Source organism: Primulina tabacum, chromosome 5 (genome assembly GCF_025594145.1).
Source record: "Primulina tabacum isolate GXHZ01 chromosome 5, ASM2559414v2, whole genome shotgun sequence".
Classification (NCBI taxonomy): domain Eukaryota; kingdom Viridiplantae; phylum Streptophyta; class Magnoliopsida; order Lamiales; family Gesneriaceae; genus Primulina; species Primulina tabacum.
Window position 1 is genome coordinate 10,729,120 of NC_134554.1, and position 15,629 is coordinate 10,744,748.

Here is a 15,629-nt window from a genome sequence, read left to right on the forward strand (position 1 = left end):
TTAACATGACTGGCTTGAGCTCGGCTCGTTTCGAGCTCGTAAAACATAAAATTGAGCTCGAGTTTAAGCTTGATTCGAGCTTGTTAAAAACTAAATATATCTATAAACTAATTTTAAATCAGACATAAAAATGTAAATTCATTCATAAATAACCAAAACGACACAAATAAGAGCTAAAAAAACATAAATCAATATATTATTGAACATTCCAAAATAATATATCTAGAATATTCATCATACAATTATATCATCATATACATAACAATGAAATATTTTCACCCCTTTAATACTTCAACTAAGTCTGGTGAGAAAGTAGGGAGGACGTTAAAGAATCCATTAAAACCAGGAATTACAAAATCATCTCCAACAACAACTAGTCAAGTATCCTACAAAGTTCATAATAACAATAGTACTAATATTTTTATTTGTCTCGTGTTCAATTCCTTCCATTGACATTAGTACTAATATTTTTATTTGTCAACTCAACAAATGAGTCAAACTCAAGCTTACGAGCCACTTAAACGAGCCGAGCTCGAACTCGAGCTCGCGAGCCTATTATCAAATATGTTTGCGAGCTCACGAGCCGAATATCTTTAGGCTTGAGCTTGGTTTGATTAATTTTTCGAGCTCAAAATCGAGCTTGAGGTTGGCTTGATATGATTAACAAACGAACTCAAACGAGCTTTTTATCGAACCGAGCTTCGAATAGCTCGCAAGCGGTTTGGTTCATTTACATCCCTATGAACAACCAAAGGAATGGATGAATTGCAGCAAGTGAAATCTAATGATTTATTTATTAAAAATTATACATGAAAAACAAATAAAATTAAGAAAAATAATTTTATTTTTTTAAATTTTTATTTTATCGACTAAGTAATACAATTTGTGTATTATAAAAATTTGTATTTCAAAATAAAAATAAAAAGTGTGAATGAAATAGAATATTTATTATAACATATTTCAAATTATTGCATTAACTTATTTCAATTGTCACGATATATTTTTTGCTGTAAAATAATAACAAATTTTTAGAAATATATATGTATATATAGTTACATATACAAATACATACATACGTATTGTGTGGGGAAAAATATGCAAGATTAAAATTAAATTATTTGTTTTATGAATTGTTTTATTGATTGTAAGATACAAGATCATCATTTTCATTTATTGTACTAACTAAATTGTTTCAAATCAAACTGGTTCAACATGTAACGTACTTGCACGTTTTTAGTTAAAAACAAAAAGCTGACGAGCCAAAAATATAATTTTTAGGACTAATTAAAAATAAAAGATAATTTTTTATTAATATATAATTTTTTTGAATTATATTCACTTTGAGAAGCTTCTAGGACCATACGTATTGTAAATACCAGAACCAAACCGGTATAATTTATTTTGATCGGAAAATGGTAGGGAGAAAGAAAAAGAAAATATTTAAATGTTCAACCAGATAAGTAAAAAAATAATAAAAATGCAGGTAGAAAGTAGAATGTAGAGAAGCAAATATCATAAAATATTTATAGAGATTTGGACGTCGAACCCTTCTACTCCAATCGACTAGCAATATCGATATAGTCTCAACTAATTAACAGCTCTACGGATCAGTACATGTATTTCGGAAGCTAAAACAACGAATATTAAGCACAATCGGTTTTTTTTTTTTGTGACTAGCTTAAGATATTGATCATTCGAATTTTTTAGAAAATTAACTTTTAAAAATTTTATCTTACGATAATTTTAATATTGCTCAAAACTTTTATTAATAATTAACTTAAATTTATAAATAAATTTTTTACATATTATCAAGTCAGTCCCAAATGTGAACGAGTTCAAATTAAGCGAGCCCAATATGTAATGCCTCATATTTCATAACCCAGCCCAACGGAGTATTTTCACACCCGATCCCACGTGCGTCGTTAATAGCTTTTAGGGTTTCACGAGGTGGCCAAATTCGGGCAGAACGGGCAGCTGCTTTTTGAACGATTTCAATAAACGTCACTCGTCCATTTGCTCCCGCTTCTTCTCGCTATTCGAAATCCCCTAGTCTCCGGAATTCTGCACCGATTTTCATTTTTGACAGTGCGAAGATTTATTTAGTTATTTCCGTATCTATATTGGGATTTTTTATCAATTCGAGATAAGTAAGTTGTATATTGGTTGAAGGTTTCGCCTGGAAGCTGGTGGGGGGAGCAAAGAGGAGAAGGGTAAACCCTAGCTGCTGCAGTTTAAGTTGAAGGGATTTTGTTATTGTTATTTTGGTAGGTACTTGTGTTTGTGTTGAAATTTTGACTTTAGTTCTATTTGTATGTGAGTTAATTTTGCGAAATGTTCCAGTCTGTTTTTGGCTGTTGAGGTGATTGATTTTAAATTAAACGATTTGTATGGATAGTTTTGAGGTTTGTTTATTTTATTACTGTTTAATTTTCGTGATTGTGTGGTGGTGCTGAAGTTGGTGTTTTAAGCTGTTTAGTTTATTTATTAGATGTTTCCATTGACGTTTTTGAGTCCAAAGTTCGGGGTTTGAGCTCGGCTTGTGATTGATGATATTGTTTATTTAACCAATAAATTTCTGTTCGTTTTATTTGGAGAAAGATTAAGGAGAAATGATTGGATTATGCTTACCCAATTTAATATCTTTTGGTGGATTAAAGCAGGAAACAGTGTTGGGGTATTTCGGTCTAATCATTCCTGGAGGAAAACATTATGTGATGGGCCTATGTTGTTTGTCTTTGATGTTACGTTCATCAGATTTTGTCTTAATTATCATTAGGAGTTTGTCACTTTTTATATTCTCTCGTGTAAATTTCAGGATTAATATATCAACCAACCAAATTCAGGAAAAATGGCTTTGGAGATCACCCAATATCTATTGTCTGCTCAATCCCCTGATGCAAATGTTCGGACTGGGGCAGAAAATACTCTTGGTCAGTTCCGGGATCAAAACTTGCCGGGATTCTTGCTATCGTTGTCTGTTGAACTTTCCAATGATGGCAAACCTACCGAGTCTCGTAGACTTGCTGGTATTGTCCTTAAGAACTCCTTGGATGCTAAGGAAGCTGCGACAAAGGATCAGCTTGTCCAACAATGGATAGCAATTGACAACACTTCTAAATGTCAGATAAAAAGCTCTCTGTTGAACACCCTCGGGTCCGCTGTTCAGGAAGCTAGTCACACTGCTGCCCAAGTAATTGCAAAGATAGCTTCGATTGAAATTCCCCGGAAAGAATGGCCTGAACTTGTTGGTTCATTGCTTGCCAATATGACTCAACCAGATAAACCTGCATCCCTGAAACAGGCTACACTTGAAACACTTGGTTATGTGTGTGAGGAGATATCTCACGAAGATCTCGTTCAGGATGAAGTCAATTCTGTTCTAACAGCTGTTGTTCAAGGAATGAATGTTTCAGAGCAAAGCCCGGAAGTTCGTCTCGCTGCAACTAAGGCTTTATTGAATGCCCTTGATTTTGCTCGGACCAACTTTGAAAACGAGATGGAGAGGAACTATATCATGAAGGTGACATGTGATGCTGCATTGGCAAAAGAGACAGAAATCAGACAGGCCGCATTTGAGTGTCTAGTTTCCATTGCATCTACATACTATGAGGTACTTGAACCTTATATGCAAAAGATCTTTGAGCTTACATCTAATGCAGTCAGAGGAGATGAGGAGGCCGTTGCCCTTCAAGCAGTAGAGTTCTGGAGCTCCATTTGTGATGAAGAATTAGAGCTTCAAGACTACGAAGTCCCGGAGAGTGGTGATTCTATTGCTTCTCACTCTCATTTTATTGAAAAAGCTCTACCAACTTTAGTGCCTATGCTGCTCGAAACTCTACTTAAGCAGGATGAGGACCAAGACCAGGATGATGGGATTTGGAATCTAGCCATGGCTGGTGGCACGTGCCTTTGTCTTGTTTCCAGGACTGTTGGGGATGCTGTTGTTCCTCTGGTTATGCCTTTTGTAGAAACAAACATATCGAAGGCCGACTGGAGATCACGGGAGGCCGCTACATATGCATTCGGCTCAATCCTCGAAGGTCCAAGCATTGAGAAGCTATCCCCCATGGTGAATGCTGGGCTAGATTTCCTGCTCAATGCGATGAAAGATGAAAACAGTCACGTGAAAGATACGACTGCTTGGACTCTTAGTCGTATCTTTGAGTTGCTGCACTCACCGGCTAGTGGTTTCTCTGTAATCACGCCTGCTAACCTTCAGAAAATTTTGGGCGTCTTGTTGGAAAGTATAAAAGATGCTCCACATGTGGCTGAGAAGGTTTGTGGAGCTATTTATTTTCTCGCTCAGGGGTACGAGGATGCTGGGCCAAGCTCTTCCCTTTTCACACATTACGTTCCAGATATCATGACTTCTCTGATCATCGCAGCCGATCGGACTGATGGCAGTGACTCTAAACTCAGATCTTCTGCTTATGAAACACTAAACGAGGTTGTTAGGAGTTCAAACCTCGTTGAGATATCTCAGATCATTGCCAAACTTCTCCCTGTTGTCATGTCTAAGCTGGAACAAACTTTAAATCTTCAAATTATATCGTCTGACGACAGGGAAAAGCAAGGAGATTTACAAGCATCTCTTTGTGGTGTGCTTCAGGTTATCATTCAAAAACTAAGCAGTGCAGATGAAACTAAGCCCATAATATTACAGGTGGCTGATCAAATCATGCTGCTCTTCCTCAATGTTTTTGCTTGCCGTAGTTCTACAGTTCATGAAGAAGCTATGCTTGCTATTGGTGCACTGGCCTATGCCACCGGGCGAGAGTTCGGGAAGTACATGCAAGAGTTCTATAAATATTTAGAGATGGGTTTGCAAAATTTTGAGGAATATCAGGTTTGCGCCATTTCAGTTGGGGTTGTTGGCGACATTTCCCGTGCATTGGATGAAAAGATCTTACCATATTGTGATGGGATAATGACACTTCTGCTCAAGGATCTCTCCAGTGCTGAATTACACCGCTCAGTTAAGCCTGCTATATTTTCTTGCTTTGGTGACATCGCTCTTGCAATCAGTGAACATTTTGAAAAGTACATCAGTTATGTACTACCAATGATGCAGAACGCTTCAGAAGTGTGTGCTCAGATGGATTACAATGACGAAGAGATGATGGACTATGGAAACCTGCTCAGACGAAGTATTTTCGAGGGTTATTCCGGGATTCTTCAGGGATTCAAGAATTCCAAGGCTGAGCTCATGCTACCATATGCTCCTCATCTTCTGCAGTTCATAGACTTGGTTGCCAAAGACAAACAGAGGTATATGGACTAAATTCATTTGTTCATCTATCATTCTCATTCCTTTTTTTTATTATTATTTTTATAATAATAATTATTATTTAGCATTGTAATGCTTCTACTGGCAAACTCACAGGGATGAGAGTGTGACAAAAGCAGCGGCGGCAGTTTTGGGTGACGTAGCAGATGCACTGGGGTCAAATATAAAGACGCTGTTCAAGGATTGTTCATTCTGTGCAGAATTATTAGGCGAGTGCCTTCAGTCGGATGATGAACAGCTGAAAGAAACAGCTGCATGGACACAAGGAATGATTGGTCGTGCATTTTCTGTAAATAGCTGAGCATTGTGTCTCAGCTTTCATCCAATTCTTATATGTTTCTACGTATTAAGCTGTCTGTGTACTCACGAAGGTGTGGGTCAATGTCATGTACACTATGATCTTAGTATGCTTGATCGTGTCACAAGTTTTGCTGCTGCATTATTATAAATCTGTGACCACCATTAATTTAATGGTCTTTTCTTACTTATTGAGTTGAGTTGTATATTGTACTTCAATCAACATTCGTACACATTCTTTGCATCAAGATCTGATAATATAGGTATAATAAACTCGTTCCATGTGTCGAGCACCCCTGGAATCCACCAATGCAAACAATCAGCAAATGTAACTGAATCAGCCTTCTGCTCGGATGTCAAAAGCTTTCCTTGGCTAATGGTGTAAACTGAGGTATGCGCATCTTTTCTGTACTCAGATAGTGTACTAATGTCTAACAAGGTCACTGGAACTTCTATTGCCCTGGTCACGTTTCATGCAATGTCAAGCAACCTTCTGTCTGTGCCCACCGCTTATGCCATAGAATTGTTGAATATTGGAGTTGTCTCTCTAGCACAAGCAATCTCATTGTTGTTGTTCCAATTTAAGCTCCTGCGTAGTTACATTGCAACGTTTCAGTCTCACCTTAATGTATCCAACAATCATTAGGATTCAGGGGAAATAACTGTTGACGGACTGGCGACATGGTGACAAAACGTTGAAATACGTTTGTGACAAGCATTTTGCCTCGGCCACTTGGCCCATTTTGTCAAAACTAGTTCATATGCTCGGGATCGTTCAACCTCGTCATATTCCATAGATCCTTCATCAAATGACCCTTTTCTGTTTCATGAGTCAAAAAAAATTCCAATTCCCTATTGATATCATCAACACAAATGAGAAATGATGGCATAAACAGGACCTACATAATTGATGCGTCAGTTCATAATTTTTAACTTCATAGTAGTGGGAACTTTAAATTCTTCTAGCCCCTAGTTGAATATTTAGATACAGTACTGTCTATACTTGGTTACTTACAGGAGTTTAATGGCACGACTTTTCATCCACCATATGTAAATGTTAAAGAGTAGAATATCTGCATCCTTCCAGTGGGATCCATGCTTGGAAATGGATTCTGCCATTATAATTCTTTGGGATATGCTGTGATTTCGTGGATCATCTGAATTTGATTCAACCAGGAATGGCGCCCAATAAAACTCAGTTGTCACATTATATTGCTTCACATTACAAATTCGATGCTAAACTCTCTTAAGGATAAATTATTAGATTGCAAAACAAATATAAAGAGATCAAATTAAGAATTGTGACTTGTCTCATCATATCTAAAAACATGTTTAATATGGAATAAGAATTAACGAGACTTTTCTCCACAAACCCCCCTTTTTTTTTTGAGAAAGATGCATGCCTTAAAGTTTAAATGCATGTAAAGTTAAAAAAAGAATCCCTGATCCTCTCCCTCGTCCCGCCCCAATGTTGTAATAAAAAGATATAATTAACGAGGACTCCGACCATGCAAATCCAAGAATCCTAGAGACATAGACACCCCCGCCACCCCTCATATCTTCAATTTGATATAAAAAATAATGTATGCACTAGCTTTTAAGGGTTTTTAATAATTGATCAACCGACAATGATAAATATTTTGTAGTCACAAATAAACAAAAGGATCATTAGTTATTTGAAATCTTTCAGCACCCGTTTTAGTTCAAGGAGAGCCAAACCTGAATCGAGAAAACAGAGAATGGAGCTCCCATTTTCCAGGTTGCCCTGGTGGGATGAGTAGCAGAGTGGAGCAAGCAAATCATGGACTCCCATTGATTTCTGTTCACTGAATCCCCCGAACAAAAGTCTCTTTGCCCGTAGTGTCTCCAGGAACATCTTGGCTTTAAACCTCAACCAATCGATACATTATTGAAGTTAATCACTCATAAAATCAACACTAAAAAGTAGCTATCAAAAGTTAAACCACACCAGCTGGATGAAGCAAAACCCTTCTAATGAAAAATATTCGAATTCTCTCTATATACGTGTTGAGTGTGTAGAGTACTAAATAATTAGATTACCCATGAGTGCGTACTTGGTAAAGAACAATCATTGGGTTGCCATCTCCAGTTCTGATACAGTGCGTCCTTTCTACCATTCTTCACACAAGTGTCGACATGTGAAGTTAAGTAAGCACATTCCTCTTCTTTGTAGAGAGGCCGGGGGAGGTATCAAAAACCCATTTTCCCTGTGACAAATCACAGCTTTCTCGTGGCAGTTCTATCTCCTCTTCCTCACTTAGATTGCTGCAGATTTGTTCAAGAAAATTGGCTTTGTACTTGTACCCTTGGAACATTTGGAACGCAGGCCATCTGAGAGTAGCTAAAGTTACATCTTTGGTGAATATTAAGACCCCCAAAAAGGGATAGTGAAAGCAGTGTAACTATGCATGAGGACGAGTTGCTGATTTTGGCGTCAGAATTTTTGTACTTCTGGAGTTTATCTGTGAGTGTAGTACGTGTATCTGATTTTTGGCCTGCATGGGATTAAAAATGTGGCATTCGGCAATCAATTCTACATAAACTTCCTGTTTCCATAATTTTTTCTTTTGCTTCGTGGGCTTCCCTAAGGGGGCATATTTCATTATCTGCCACGTATTAACGCAAAGATGATCGTATCTTAGGTCAGATTTCTTTTCTATTAGAATTCTATTAAATGCGAGCGAATGGTTCTTGTCATTTTCCATAGTAGTTTTGAGGTTTAGCTATGTAAAATTTTGAGTTACTTTACCTATCACAAAGAATGTAAAAATTTCAAAATTGCAAGTGGAAGATAGTACGAGTTTTCTCTCTTTTTTTTTTTTATCATACTAAATTTGAATAGACCCACCAAGAGACCAAGATAATTACGTGGTGTTGTTCCTTGATAATAGTAATAGATTTATCCAATGTTTGTCTCGTTTTGTATCAACCTAAATTTGTCATAAGACCCGAGTAAATATTAATTGGATAGAAAATATGTGTATATGACATTTAAAACCATGAATCCACGATCAATGTTGCTCGGACAAAACGTAAACATATTGACCCAAAATCATTGGCCCATATTAAATGTTTGTTAGGTTTACTACAACTAAAATCATGGACCCAAAGTTTTAACTATATCTCATTTCAAATCAATGAATTTTCAATTTCAAATATATCATCCAAATGTTTTCTTAGTCAAATTTTTATATAATTAAAACTGAAATAAATAAATTTGATACATAGATATTTAATTCAGCAGCATATAAGCAAGCAGTCAGGTAACATAGCAAACTTGAGGTGTGGAATTAGCTGCTGCTTCGATTTCAAACGAACTCGATTTGCAAGCCTCGGGCATCTTGTTTCCCCTGTAAGTTTTACATATGTAGTCCACAAATCTCTGGAAATCCTACACTCATAAAAAAAATTGAGGCAAAGTGTTTACAAGTTGTCTCAGTGTGTGAAGAAACAAAGAAAACGAGTAATAGGGACGCTAACTTCTTGGAGAGGCTGATTATTGACGACCACCCATGGCACAAATCTGTGCCGAGGGTTGAGACCAGCTGTTTCATCCGCATAAACTTTTTCGAGCTGCATTACGTTCTAATTTCTTGCTTACTGATGTAACACTAATACAAGTATTTGGGCAATGATAGATATCAGTGAAAGAAAAGCTAGCTAACCTTATAGCCAAGACCACTATTATAGCAATTTTCGAGGGGCTTCGGATCCAAACCGGTGGAACCGAAACAAGATTGCCAGTCTGTGTGTCTGTTCATCAAATGTAGAGTCTCTACACAGTATATGAACTTGAAGTGTGTCTCCTGTATCAATAACTGAAAAATTTTAGTCCCGAAAATGAAAACCGAAGATGCTAATTCGGGATGGCGAAAATTACCACTGTAGGCCATTTGTTAATGGCGCAGGCCTCTACAACATCCAACTGACACTCATCTGCACCATGCTACAGCAGATTCATAGAAGTTAGATATGAGAAATTGTGTATTTATTGCAGAACAATGAGGGAATTAAATCTTGGGAACCTGACAAATCCAAGAATTGTTCGGTGAAATCTGGGTGTTGCCCCAAGGGACTAGCCTAAGATTCACAATGCTGATAAGATCCGTCTGAAAAACCTTCACCAGATGGTTCACGATGAAGTTTGCACAAAATGGGCACAGGGATTCGTAGTACACAGATAAGTTAACCTTGTCTTCAGAATCAAGAACCGATGAATCGTCCAATAGGCTATTTGCAGAAACATTGTTGTCTTGAGAAAGTGACCAAAGAATTGCCAGAGAACATGTAGAAATGAACCCAAGAACGAGTCTTTTGGAAGCCATTTCTTGATTTGATTTGCTATGATGCTCCATTTTATTGTGGTGTGTGCAAGCTATCAAACAAAGTTGCCTCTATTATTTTTTCTTTATTCGTGTTTACGACTTTTTGACTTTTCCTCTGTGGATTGGTTTCCATTTATTGCACAATCTGTACTTTGATTTAATGCACACTTGCCCTATGATGAATTGATCAAATACTATGTAATTTGTGGGATATGTTTCTCTTTTGCTCATGTTAATTTGAGGTAAATAGTAATTGGAGTTTGGTGAGTTGGTAAGCTATTTAATAGCAATTGTAAAAAATTCGTGAGTGTAGTTGGTAAGCTATTTAATAGCAATTGTAAAAAATTCACGTGTGTTCAAGAAATACACCTATACCAAAAACTTATTATGTGTGTACGGATCCATTAAAGGGCTATACTGGGCTGTAGCTCAGCCCTCTTTTTTTTTTTACTACTTAAGTTAAATTTTAGCCCATCCACCAATGTCATGTCCAGTCCAGCCAACCACAGCCCAACCCAACCCATTTACATGCAGATCCAACTGTAAGGAACATAAAAGTGATCTGAGATCCTCTTAACAAACATGTGGTGGAATAGAAGAACATGGAAAAAAATATTGATGACCAAATCTCACAAAAAAATGGAAGCACGAATGTTTTGGGTATGGCTGTTGTTGGAAGGGAGGAACAATAGGATAATCGAACCCATTCGGTACTTATTTAAAAATTGCATGATGTGAATGGAAATTTTTAAATATGTATGATGAATTTTCAATTTTTAAATACTCAATATCATGAATTTTCTTTTTTTTTTTTTTTTGTCGATTATTTGACACTCTATATTGAACGAGATTTAGCTAAACATATTGATGTAAATTCTATTATTGATGATTTTAAGAATCTCGTAGAGCACAACTTCGTTGAACGATATAATGTAATTTTTTTTAATAATATATAACTTATCATATTGAGTTCAAGCCCTCCTAACTCTTATTTTTGGATCCGTGCCTATGTGTAGGTCAATGCACCAGATAAAATGGGCGCTAGTCTGAGGATCAAGAGGCCCAATGTAGGAATCTGATTGGTAAAGCACACAAATGCTTTTAGAGTGAATTTCTTGTAATACGGTATCACGAATCTTTATACGTGAGATAGGTCAACCATGTCGATATTCACAATAAAAATTAATACTCTTAGCATAAAAAGTAATACTTTTCATGGATGACCAAAATAAGATATCTGTCTTACAAAATATAACTCGTGAGACCATCTCACACAAGTTTTTGTTGCCATTAATTTTTTTTTTTAATAAAGTTGTTTGCTCCCTATGCTAATGCCATCCGTTTGCCTGCTAATTTTTTAAAAATAATTTCAAACTTATTTTAGATATATATTTACTTCTTGTAAAATTTAAAAATCTTATATAAATCTTTAACTTGTGTATCACACACATCTGAGCCTGGCCCATGAACACACTTCACTGGAGGACTCCGTCTTCTCCATTCTCCGCCTGCTGCTTCTGTTGCTTGATTCTATCCACTTTTGGCTCTCTTCTTCGAATTTATGTTCGATTTTGAATGTTAATGGCGTCTGTTAACTTCAATCCCTTCGGAGAAAACTGGTTCAAAAACCCACCATCGATCCTTTTTCAACCAATCAATTTCCTCTCCTTCCATAAGCAACCCATTTTCCAGAAAATCCAAAGTGGAACCAGATGATAATCCTGGGAAACACCGCAAAATGTTGGACCAGTTCTATTGGGAGTGCGAGAATACGCCTGATTACCGGCATTCCCCGGAGGTTGAGAAAATTCTGAACGATGACCCCGTTTTTTATAAGAGAGAGGACGCGACGCCTGAAGAGATAACGGAGAATAAGAAGTAGTGGGAAGAGTTTCGGGCCAACCCGGTTGTTCAATTCTTGACCCGGGCCGAGGAAATTGCTGATAAGCTTCACGAGATGGAGCTTAAGGAGAACTCTGTTCCTTACAGGAAAGAAGACAAGAAGCTGTGGCAGGTGTTTTGAACTTCTTCTTGTTCTCAAAAATTTTATGGTTCTAGTTTTTTCAGATTAGTTGCCAGATTGTAGTTTAGCTGAGTTTTTTTATGACAGATATATTCTGGAACTTGATCGTGAAATTGCTTAGCTCAGAACCTCGAGCATGAACAGCACCGCATATTTTACGAGTCTACACTTTTATCATTGGTGGATATTGAAAAATATATGCATGAAATTAATATCTAAACTGTATCTGTGCATGTTGATCAGATATGAAGCAACAAGAACTAAAAATAAGCTCTCAAAACCAACTTAAGATTAAGTGAGCGCTTGCTGCAGTCTTGTATTGTCGACCTCCTCAGCTTGGATGTTTTTCCTTCAATCTGTTCCTCCTCAGCTTGGATGTTTTTCCTTCAATCTGTTTATAGGTATAATGCATTATTTAGGTGTGTGTTGATAAATTGGAATATTTGATGATGGTGGTGGTTGTTTTGATTATTGAAGGCATTGATCTCTAAAAAATGATGTTCTTTTTTTTTATGGTATTCCTTCAATCTGTTTATAGGTATAATGCATTATTTAGGTGTGTGTTGATAAATTGGAATATTTGATGATGGTGGTGGTTGTTTTGATTATTGAAGGCATTGATCTCTAAAAAATGATGTTCTTTTTTTTTATGGTATTTAAGTTGGTGATAATTTTTTTGGTTATATTTATGAAGGGAGTGCCTAATGTTATTGGGCTGGACAGGACGCCGACGCCCCGGAAAGCCATAAAATTGGAAAGAGAGTCGGATGATAAGTTTTGGTATTTTATGAGGCAGTTCCTTTTTGGGCTTTGGGGTTTCCAACAAAGGCCATAAGTTTGCGTTAGTATTCATTTATTAGTAACATTCAAAATATCTAAAACCCGTCGATGTTGCCCAAGCTATAGGATACAAGAACCTTGAGAAGCGGTATTATGACCGTAAGTTTGCGTTAGTATTCATTTATTAGTAGCATTCAAAATATCTAGAATTTGAAGTTTGAGCTTTCATCAGGCTAGTATTGTAAGTTCTATATTATAGTGCGTGAGCATGTGGTGAATTTTGATTTTATTGGCAGGAATCCTTGATGGGGTTTATTGTGTACTATTTGACCTCAAAATTGTTTATCTTTCTTAATCCTAATGTATCTATACCCTTGAAAGTTCTTTGAAGATTCGAGAATGGCTAAGTGCTAAAATTTTTTTTCTTGGAAACCTGTAGGGATTCCATGTAGACAATCAGACTGAACTAGTTTATGCAATGGCATTGTGTGGTTTTTGCAAGAATCATATGTTGTATTCCTGCAAAAAAAAATAGCACTAGTTTGTTTTTGGCTGTCTTATGGTGCTTCACTTTATGTGCTTTGACAATCTTCGCGTCATTTATTTATGTGAACTGGTTCACCTGTTGTATCCCCTATCTCCTTTTGTAGATGTTGTCTCCATTCCAAAGACCAACGAGAATTTTCGCTTGCTTTATGACACCAAGGGACGATTCCGTCTACACTCTATCCGGGATGAGGAGGCCAAGGTCAAGTCTTTTTTTTTATTTCACGTTTCTGGTCTATTGTGTCTTATACCTGTATCATCATTAGATTATGTGATTATTTCTTGTTCAAATTCAACTGAATTTATGGTCCATACTGGATGAGCTGAATGTGAGCAAATATGAACAGGATGAACTGTCTTCAGTACTCGGCTGGAAGTGATATTAGATAGTTTTGGGACTAATTTAATGGTTTTATGGATCATGAACTACATGATTCTACGTTTCTATTTTTATTACTCAATCTTTTTTGTTTAAAAATGATATTTTGTTGTTTGGAGACTGCTTTGACGCTGTTTTAAAAATATTTACACATTTATTTTGTTGCAGTTCAAGCTGTGCAAAGTTCGTTCAGTTCAGTTTGGGAAGAAGGGTATTCCTTATCTCAATACCTATGATAGAAGGACTATTCGCTATCCAGATCCACTCATCAAGGCCAATGACACCATCAAACTTGATCTTGAAACCAGCAAGATTGTTGATTTCATCAAGTTTGACGTTGGGAACGTTGTGATGGTGACTGGTGGTAGGAACAGGGGACGAGTAGGAGTAATCAAGAACCGTGAGAAGCACAAGGGAAGTTTTGAGACTATTCACGTCCAGGATGCTACTGGACATGAGTTTGCAACTCGATTGGGCAATGTTTTCACAATTGGCAAGGGTGCTAAGCCTTGGATGTCTCTTCCGAAGGGCAAAGGTATTAAGTTGTCTATCATTGAGGAGGCCAGGAAGAGGATTGCCGCACAGTCTGCAGCAACAGCTTAGACACCTTCAAAGTTTCCTTTGACTTATTTGTTAAGGTCGTTTGAGCTTCACCAGTGTGACAAATGGTGGCCGGCATCAGATCTCATCCTTTCTATCATAATTGTAGTATCTTTCTCGAAGAATTTGTGGTGTTGCCATCCAAAGTTAGAAAATTTTTTTTTCTTGGCAAATTTTGAGGAAGCTTCATTTGGATAGTTTTGCATTGTACACTTGATGCGAAATTCGAGAGTTTCGTGTCTTTGACCTTTAGAGTTTGTTTTTCTAGTCACTAGTTACGAGTAAGGGTCGTTAGTATTCAAGTGCTCTTGTGTGGAAACCAAAACAAAAACAAAATGAATATTCTGATGACAAATCTATACATCTATATTATATATATTATATCAACTTTGTCCTTAGTTTGTACGTACATGGAAAAATTTAGTGAGGATGTTTTTGTCAAATTAGTTATTATGATAAAGATAAAATTGTCAAACTACTTTTATGTTAGATAATGATTAAGTTGCCAAAAAAACTGAAACTTTAAAATTCTTTGATTTTTATTTTCTTGTAGATGAATTGAACAAACTTTTTTCACAAAAAATATTAATTTGAAAAGATTGAGATACCAAAATATATTGGTTTTATTTGCTTATAGATGAAGTGAAAAAGAATTTTTTCACAAAAAACTTAATTTGTAGATTTTTTCACAAAAAAAGTTAATTTGCAGAAGATTAAAATAACAAAATTTTTTTGTTTTATTTTCTCGTAAATAAAGCGAAAATATTTTTTCCACAGTTCATTAAGATTAATTATTTTAAAATGAAGAATTAAACTAATGAAGCCAAATAATTAAACTAATTTTGTTTTTGGTTTAACAAGGTTGGTGTCATGAAGAAGGTTCGATATTTAATTACATTTACAAAATGATACAAGAATTATCAGATATAAATATAGATAATTCTAATAAATATTTCATTGATATTTATTTTATCTATATTTCTTTATCAAAAAGAAAGTCAACTAATATTGTTCAAAGCCTTGGTTTATTATGAAAATTTAACGATATAGATTGAATAATATATTTGTATTAATTTTAACTATATTTTCCTCTTTTTAAACGGCTAGAAACTATAACAATTATTTTATGAGAGATTCTTGCAATTAACGAATGATTATTTTTATAAGAGATATATATTGATAAATCAGTTATAGTTTTTGTAACATTAAAAGATATATCTTTGAATGTAAATTTTTAAAATTATGATAAATAAATTTTTATAAAAATTATTCATTAGCAATACTCACTACTTCTCCATAGACAAAGTTAAAGTTATTTGGTTTTTATTTACTTGTAGATAAAGTGAACAAATGTTTTTCACAAAAATATTT

General features: G+C 35.7%; 3 protein-coding genes and 1 pseudogene across 7 annotated transcripts; 2 read left to right on the forward strand and 2 right to left on the reverse strand.

Moving 5' to 3' along the window:
- The first annotated feature begins 1,929 nt into the window (after nucleotides 1-1,929).
- LOC142546444 (importin subunit beta-1-like) lies at nucleotides 1,930-5,771 on the forward strand. Of its 5 annotated transcripts, none has more exons than XM_075654159.1 (3): nucleotides 1,930-2,268; nucleotides 2,816-5,268; nucleotides 5,384-5,771. In XM_075654159.1, the coding sequence occupies exons 2-3, from the start codon at nucleotides 2,849-2,851 to the stop codon at nucleotides 5,586-5,588; spliced, it is 2,625 nt and encodes an 874-aa protein (XP_075510274.1). In that variant the 5' UTR covers nucleotides 1,930-2,268; nucleotides 2,816-2,848; the 3' UTR covers nucleotides 5,589-5,771. The 5 variants fall into 5 exon arrangements, with proteins under 5 accessions (XP_075510274.1, XP_075510272.1, XP_075510273.1 ...); XM_075654157.1 differs by having other exon boundaries at nucleotides 1,930-2,264; XM_075654158.1 differs by having other exon boundaries at nucleotides 1,930-2,264; nucleotides 2,844-5,268.
- Nucleotides 5,772-5,803: 32 nt separating this feature from the next.
- LOC142546446 (xylan O-acetyltransferase 1-like) lies at nucleotides 5,804-8,492 on the reverse strand (annotated as a pseudogene).
- Nucleotides 8,493-8,763: 271 nt separating this feature from the next.
- On the reverse strand, nucleotides 8,764-10,068 carry LOC142544750 (gamma-interferon-responsive lysosomal thiol protein). Its single transcript, XM_075651787.1, has 5 exons — nucleotides 9,631-10,068; nucleotides 9,486-9,551; nucleotides 9,271-9,411; nucleotides 9,086-9,178; nucleotides 8,764-8,996 (listed from the first exon to the last, which is right to left on the reverse strand). Exons 1-5 carry the CDS (start codon nucleotides 9,958-9,960, stop codon nucleotides 8,865-8,867), a joined length of 762 nt encoding a protein of 253 aa, XP_075507902.1. The 5' UTR covers nucleotides 9,961-10,068; the 3' UTR covers nucleotides 8,764-8,864.
- A 3,209-nt stretch (nucleotides 10,069-13,277) lies between these two features.
- On the forward strand, nucleotides 13,278-14,560 carry LOC142546445 (small ribosomal subunit protein eS4-like). The gene is made up of 2 exons (XM_075654162.1): nucleotides 13,278-13,481; nucleotides 13,827-14,560. The coding sequence occupies exons 1-2, from the start codon at nucleotides 13,293-13,295 to the stop codon at nucleotides 14,259-14,261; spliced, it is 624 nt and encodes a 207-aa protein (XP_075510277.1). The 5' UTR covers nucleotides 13,278-13,292; the 3' UTR covers nucleotides 14,262-14,560.
- Nucleotides 14,561-15,629: the final 1,069 nt, after the last annotated feature.